This window comes from Gossypium arboreum, chromosome 1 (genome assembly GCF_025698485.1).
Source record: "Gossypium arboreum isolate Shixiya-1 chromosome 1, ASM2569848v2, whole genome shotgun sequence".
NCBI classification, from domain to species: domain Eukaryota; kingdom Viridiplantae; phylum Streptophyta; class Magnoliopsida; order Malvales; family Malvaceae; genus Gossypium; species Gossypium arboreum.
The window spans coordinates 54463944-54471945 of record NC_069070.1 but is presented as its reverse complement, the minus strand read 5'-3'; the positions used below and the strand labels follow the sequence as shown (position 1 = coordinate 54471945).

Below are 8002 nucleotides of genomic sequence, written 5' to 3'. Positions count from 1 at the left end.
CCATAGAGACAAAGAGATAAAAATTTTCAATGGTTAGGTGAGTTTGGTGACTTATTTTGACTAGTAATATAATAAAATAAAGAAAAAAAGGTATCATCTTTCATCTTCCTCCTTCCCCAGCGAAAATACTAGCAAAGAGGGGGTTTTAAAAGCTCAAAAATATCAGCAACTTATATCCCTTACAAGTAAGTGAGTTTGATGGCTTTTCTTGATGATTTTTGTATTTTTGGGACCCTTGTAGCATAGGCTAGTAATGAGGGAACTATTTTGCAAAATGGTTGAAAGTCTAGGGTTTTGACAAGAGAGTATTTATGTTTTAGCTGAAACTTTATGGAAAAAAAACAGTCATGGTTGTAAAATAAACAACTTTTGTAAAAGGATTTTCATGAAAACACCTAATATGGACCATTTTATAAAGTTTGTTAATTGTACAGGAATTGTGTGAAATAATTGGAATTTTGAGTTGCTACAAGAGTAATAAAGGTTAGGCTAGGTTTGGTTAATGAGGAAATTTGATAAAAATTGTTTTATGAGCCTAGGGGTAAAATTGTAATTTTTGTGAAACTCTAGTGGCAAAATGGTCATTTTGCCAAAGTATGAATTGTGGAACGCTTAATTTAATGTGATGATAAAATGAGTAAATTTTATTATTTTAGATCCAAAAAATTGAGATTCAGCCTTAAATCGAGAAAATACGTGGTTTAGGACAAAAAGGGAATAATTAGCCATTTTTGAATTCGAGGCAAGTTTGTGTGACTAAATAAGCATGTTATCCATGTTGTTGTTCATATACTTGAAATCTATCTTGCTATAATTGTATTGAATTATATGTTGATGATATTGAGTATGAGAAAGTGATGCCAAATGTTAATAACATTTATGTGATGATTGAATACATTGGAAATTTGATGGAATATGATATTCCATTGAAATGAGTAAGTTGTACGTAAGTAAGGCAACTTTATCGCTATTATGTGTTGAATGATCGATTTTGCATAATAAGGTTGAATATGATTGTGAATAATGCATGATGAAATTAATGTGGTAAATTCCCAGTTGAACCTAGGAATAGATTGGATATCCATGCCATGACATTTGGGTGATATGTGTGCTGGTGTAAGACCATGTCTGGGACATGACATCGGCACCGATAGATGAGAGTTAGTGTAAGACCATGTTTGGGACATGGCATCAGCCTCGATATACGAGAGTCAGTGTAAGACCATGTCTGGGACATGGCATCGACTTTGATGTGTGAGCAGTGTAAGACCATGTCCGGGACATGGCATCGGCCTCGATATATGAGAGCTAGTGTAAGACCATGTTTGGGACATGGCATCGACTTGACATGTGTCAGTGTAAGACCATGTCCGGGATATGGCATCGACACCGGTAGATTAGAGCTAGTGTAAGACCACGTCTGGGATATGGCATCGGCCTCGATATATGAGAGTCAGTGTAAGACCATGTTTGGGACATGGCATCAACTTTGATGTGTGAGCCAATGTGAGACCATGTCCGGGACATGGCGTCGAAACCTTACCCAATGCTTGAGGCTTATTGAATATCCTATAGTATTCCAAATGGTTCAACGGGAAATTTACGGTTTATGTCGAAATAAGAGAGGTTATGACCATGTTGTGAGTGGTACAAGTACTCACATGAAATTCATGAAATACGTGCACAATTTATGTTGTATGATTAGTAAAGAATGAAAATGAGTAAGCTATGTTTATGATCATGTGAAAGGGTACAAGTATGTACTAAAAATTCATGAGTGATGAGCTCGATGCATATTGGACTTTTGGTAAGAATGTAAATAAGTAAGTCCTACCTATGAGAATGACTTTGTGACGACCTTGTAAATATTAGGTCGATACCTATGGTGTATAATTATGTGGTAAATTTGATGGATGATTATGGGTGGGGCTTTTAGGTCGAATTAAATTGGGACATGATATGTTTATCCCTTCACCTTGTGGCCTAATGAATATGAAAAGAGAAATTGATTGGCATAAAAGCCTATTTAAAGATAATTATGAAAGGGTAAAATTAGCATTGAAATAGTTTTGGACAGTAGTAGCAGTCTGACTTTGAAAATCCACCAAAAATTGTGGAAATCGAATTAGAGGTTGAATAAAATATGAAATTAAAGGTTATTAAGTGTAGTTTTATGTAGAAGAAACTATGTAAGCAAAAAAAGTTCATATTATGAGATATTTAAATTTTTGTAAGATAGAGTTAGAATGATTTCGAAATCCCCTATTCTGATTTGGGAAAATCATTAAAAATTGTAAAAAAAATAATTATGGGTTATAAGTTATATGCTTATAATCCTCGATGAGTATATTTTTAAAAGAAACAAAAGGAAACATCATCTGAATACCAGATGAGGAGATAATTAATTTTCAGTGAAGAGGGGTCAGAACTATCAGATAGCAAAATAGGGGTGAATTTAAAGAATAAACTATGCTTATTGGCTTAACCAAAAATTCTAAAATTTTTTTGGTAAAAATATATGTGAATTTAGTTTCTGGAAAAATTAGCGGATCTTAATTTGGAGTTTCGTAGCTCCAGATATAAATAATTTAGTGACTACAACTTGAGAAAATAGCTTGACTTGAACATAAGCAAAAATGCAAATATTGTGGTATCACCTTGAGAAGCAAGTTGATAAATTGCTTATTAATTTCATACGGTCTTACTAAGATATAAAGCTTACTCCCTTCCTTTCCTTTTTTTTTATGATATGTGTTAACATGACTAGCCAAATGTATTAGCCTATATTGAGTTATTTGTATATAGCCATGAAGGGTGGCTCATATTGATTATGGTTTGTGAACCAATCTATCTATGCTATGTTCTAATACTTGTGATGTGATTATGCTTGTTGGCCGTATATGGTTGGTGTTATGAAATATGTGCATGATGGATGTTTTATGACCAATCTAAATGGTCATGGCCATAAATTAAATGTGTAATATGGAAATAAAGATATGAAGGATTAAAGGTAACTTAAAGGCTTGGAAAATAGCCTAAGTGTTGGCCACACGGGCTGAGACACGACCGTGTGTCTCAACCATGTGGGGGACATGGCCTTACCACATGGGCATGTGGCTTGGCCGTGTGGTTCAAATTATTCGCTGACGTCATAAATAGAGAGTTACACGGCCTGAGGACACGGGCGTGCCAAAGACACACGGGCATGTGACCCTATTTCATGAGAAAAATTTACTATGTTTTTTCCAAAACTTTTCAAAGTTCTCGGTTTAGTTTCGGAACTCTCCCAATGTATGTTTTGGGCTTTGTAGACCCAAATAAGGGACGATATGCATGCGTATAATTAATTTTTTTATTTAAATGAAATTTTATGGCCCGATTTTACATGATTGTTTGTGTTTAAGTCCGGTAATGCCTTGTACCCTGTCCCAGCGTAGGAAATGGGGAAGGAGTGTTACAATGGTTGCTTGAAATCTAAGTGAATTAAAGTTAGAAAACTTGTATTGAAAGGTATTTTCAAGTACACATAGCCCGGCACAAGATCGTGCACCATACACGACATGTGGCATAGTTGTCTGATCTATGTGTTTTGAGTTATTTTTTGTGCACATGGCCACATTCTGTTACACGACCTAGCGGCACAGTCGTGTGCATATTTGGAATATTTACACTTCTGACCCATACAACATCAGTGAGTTACATAGTTTGTTAGCACGACCGTGTGACTCCAACCTACACGGCATCAGGCTATCACACGACTTGCCCACATGGCAATGTGATCTACCCCACACGCCCTCAGCCTTCCACATGGTCAGGGGACACGGCCATGTGACCCCTGTTTGCAGATTTTTCCTATCTCTTTATTTTTGTTTCAAATTTATCCTTGTTTGATACCGAGTTGGTTTTAAGCTTTCGTAAGCTCGATATAAACTCAAAATTGATTGAATTACATGTTATACTTGATCATATGTGATGTAATGATATTTAATTGAGATTTTGGTTAATAAATAGCATGTAATTGTTTTGTATTTGTTTGTAGCATTCTATTACTTGGGTTCGACGACCGGATTGGGTAAAGTGGTGTTACAAAACAATACATTTTCTTTTTAGTATAATTTAATATAAATTAATTATTTTACAATTTCCTTCGTTGATCAACCCCCAAAAAAAAGGTGTTTGAATTTCATAAATTGAAAAGGACTTTCGACAACCACAATTGAATTTTATTTAATTATTTGTGCATTTTAAGAAGACGTGAATTTAATTAAATCTAAAAGAAATTATTATTAATTTATTCATTTTATAAAAATTAAATTTAGTTTTAATAATTGCATTATACTTTATACTTTATATTCATGTTTAACGAAGCAAGCAAAATGTAAATTGATATAGTTATTGATGTGTGTATATATAAATATAATGTTTGCGGGTTTGTTTAATTTGGAAGGAAGCAGTTTGAGCTGGAGCAAAAATAATTTGTTTTCTTCAAAGTTTCTTCTATTTGGGCTCCAAGCCCGTGAATAGTTTTTTTTTTATTGCGGAACCTTTAGATGGACCCAGTATGCAAAAATATTTGCTCTTTAGCAAAGTGCTAATTTTCATTCCCCTTAGTTTTCCTTATTTTGTTTCTTGTACATACCACAGTTTTCTTCCATTTTGTTTCATTGAACATACCACAGTTTTTTTCTTCCATTTTGTTTCATCAAGATAAGTATACACATTTTTGAATATATATAATATATTAGACTAAAACAATAAATTTTATAAATATTGAGAGCTAACTTTATTATTAAATTAATAAAAAGTTTAAATAAATATTTTGTCAAAATTTAAATTGTTATTCATATTTGGTGATAAAAATTTAATTTTGAATAGTTTAATGATAAAAAATTAAATCAAATAATTTAATAACTAAAAAAATAAAAGTTTAATGAACCAAATATAACAATAATTTAATGACTATTTTTTACTTTACTTTTTCTTTTTTAAGTGTAGATTTAATAACTTTATTCTTCATTTTCAATAATATTATATATGATAATCTTAAAAGGTAACGAAATCCTTATAGGAATTTGCCCTCCCAAACTTGAATTAGAACCATAAAACCCCATTCTTGCTAATCAGGAATCGGCTATTGTCCATGTCATATCATTCTCAAATATCCAATGACAAACTTCTATTCGACCCGGACCTGAACCTAAAGCCAAGAAAGCTCCATGACCCGAACTCCAACTAGATGTGTCCAAGTGACAGATGGCAACACCATGGTTAATCTTCTCCATTGAATCCGGATCCAGAATACCAGCTTCATAGACCCGGACCTTGGGAACCGAGTGACAATAGTAAAGTAAATACGGGTACAAACTCTGGTGACACGAAACCGATTTAGTCACTTTCCCACCATCGATTTTTCCAACACTTCCTATCATTATATTCTTCTTTGACCCATTAACGTTTTGGGTGGTACGAACCTCCACGTTCCGCCCCAGAACAGAGGTGGCGAAGTCGACCATGTCCTCGGCCGAGCCCACGCAGCGCTTCGTCTCGCCCGGGCTCGGCAGTCGCTCGCACTCTTTTAAAGCATCCAGCATTATAGTCCCCAGTGTGGAGTTGTCCCCTGCGTGGAATATCCGTTTCAGTTGGTCAATCTCGGAAGACGAAAAGGGTATTTTGGAAAGGATAGTCCGTGGCAAAAACGACCTCGCCGGCATCTTATCCTTAATGTCCGGCATTGGAATCACCATTCCTCGCTTCAACATCTTTTCCCGGAAGAACTTACCCGGCTCCACCCACTTACTTATCACAACTTTACCTAAAGTTGTTGAACTCTCATTGCTGTATCTACTGAAAGTGACACCCTTCTTTGTATAATCCTTGAAAGTGGTGTTTCTTCCATAGATCTTGAATCCTATGGACTGCCCATCGGCTCCTTGCCCATATCCAGTGAATTTTTCGGTTCCTTCGTTGAAAGATTGGCCATAGTTGTCGAAATCAACTTTCGCTCCGTTAGAACTTTTAGCATAAGATTGGAAAGAGCTGTCACCCACATTGGACTGGTCCCGGTAACTTGAGAAACTGTCAACAGCCGCATTGCCACCGTCTCCATAACTCTTGAAACCATTTACAGGATTATTGGAATCGAATGCATAAGAAGTGAAAGTATCTTTAGCTCCATTCGCCGTTTTTCCATAGCCAGAAAAGTCCGACCCCATCACATTCGAATCTTTACCGTAACTTGTAAAGTCGTTAGGGACGCCATTACCGTTTTTCCCGTAATTTGAAAATGACTGCTGCCCGGCGTTGGTCTCCTCTGTGTAGTGCGTGAATGTCTGCCCATGCCCGTTAGAATCATCCGAATACGAAGTGAATCGGAGGTTAGGGACGTTGACTTCGTGGTTGTAGTTGTTGAAGTTCTCGGAACCACCAGTGGCGTCTCCGCCGTAGGTGTTGAAGCTCTGGTCGACGACATTTGATGCACTGGCGTAATTGGAGAATTGGTCCTTGTGACCCGCGGAGTCCCGGCTGTAGCGACGAAAAGAGTCAATGACAACGTTGTCGTTTTCAGAGTAGTTCTTGAAGGAGTCGAGTCCAGCGAGTCGATCGGAGCCGTAATTAGTGAAGTTCCTGTCGAGGTAGACGGCGAAGTTAACGTCTTTGGAATGTTTCTCGAGACTGGGCGATAAGTCGGGGAAGCAAAAGAGTTTAGCGGAGGAACAAAAGGAAGGAAGACGAGAAGCGAGGTTGTTGTGGGCGGCGAGTTTCGAGAAACTGGCGGAGTCGACGGCAGTTAATGGTGAAACTTTAGAGAGTAAAAAATGGGTGTTGGGGATTTCCTTGTGGAGCTCTTTGTTCCAATAGCGAATGAAGGAGGATTTTGGAGTAAATGGGTTTCCCGACACCCCACCCAAAGTTACCTGCAATTAACCCATGAAAATAAGTAAAGATTATAACCAAAATAAAATGAAAATAAAAAACAATATGCTTACACTGAATGATGAGAAATGAACAAAGGAGAGGAAGAGAAGATTCCATAGATTAAGCATTTCCCTGCTTTCTTTCTTTTTTTAATTTCCCAGAGAGAGAATGGTGGTGCGCTTGTTTGTTGCGTTGGAAGAGAGGAATTTATAGAAAGAAAAAGAGAAGGTGCACTGTGGTGGAGAGACTTCTTTTGGGTTCTTTTAGCTAATATGTTTTAGGGTGACCACTATATTATTAAAAATGTAAATAAATTAGTTTATCTATATTAAATTAAAATAAATTAATTTTTTATTATTAAAAATTAGTATGTTAATAAAATAATTAAATAGTAATATGTGACGTGTTATATTTATATTATATTAAGTATATAAATTAATTTTTAATAATATAAATAAATAAAATTTTATAAAAATATCAATTAATTTTTGGATAAAATGTATAATTTATTATTTTTAAATAAATAAAATAAAATTTGCAATACATCAGTTTGAATTTAACCCAACTAACATTTGCTTAAAAGTTTATATTTTTCAACTTTATTTTAAATCTTTTGTATGAATATTGATAAAACTTTTCTCCGTTTAAAGTTAAACTCCACTCACTATACTGACAGTTCTACAGACACAAATATTATAAATATAGGAACAAATATAAATGATGATAATTGCAGTGGGGAAAAGCCATCCCATTGTTTGGATTGAAGAAGAATAAAGAATGAGTTTTCTTGGCCAATAAGAATGAAAATTCGTTATTTTTCTAAATCAAACAAAATCGTCACAAGCTTTTTCTTTTAAACACAAATAGGCCATCATGTGGCGATATTCCTTTTTAAGTTAATCTCTTATATCCAAACTCATAAAATACAACTTACATAGTTTGTACTTTATAAAAAATTTAAAGCAAATTTGCTAATATATTTTTATGTTTATTATAAATCCTATTGTAAATATTATTGGATTCTTTTTTCATAAAGTCAAAACTATGGTTATTGGCTTTGTCTTTTGCCGTAAGTCAAATATCAAAT

General features: G+C 34.9%; 1 protein-coding gene across 1 annotated transcript; it reads right to left on the bottom strand.

Annotated features, from left to right (window-relative positions):
• Nucleotides 1-4996: 4996 nt before the first annotated feature.
• Nucleotides 4997-7194, bottom strand: LOC108461813 (polygalacturonase 1 beta-like protein 3). Its single transcript, XM_017761758.2, has 2 exons — nucleotides 6987-7194; nucleotides 4997-6914 (listed from the first exon to the last, which is right to left on the bottom strand). The coding sequence occupies exons 1-2, from the start codon at nucleotides 7041-7043 to the stop codon at nucleotides 5121-5123; spliced, it is 1851 nt and encodes a 616-aa protein (XP_017617247.1). The 5' UTR covers nucleotides 7044-7194; the 3' UTR covers nucleotides 4997-5120.
• Nucleotides 7195-8002: the final 808 nt, after the last annotated feature.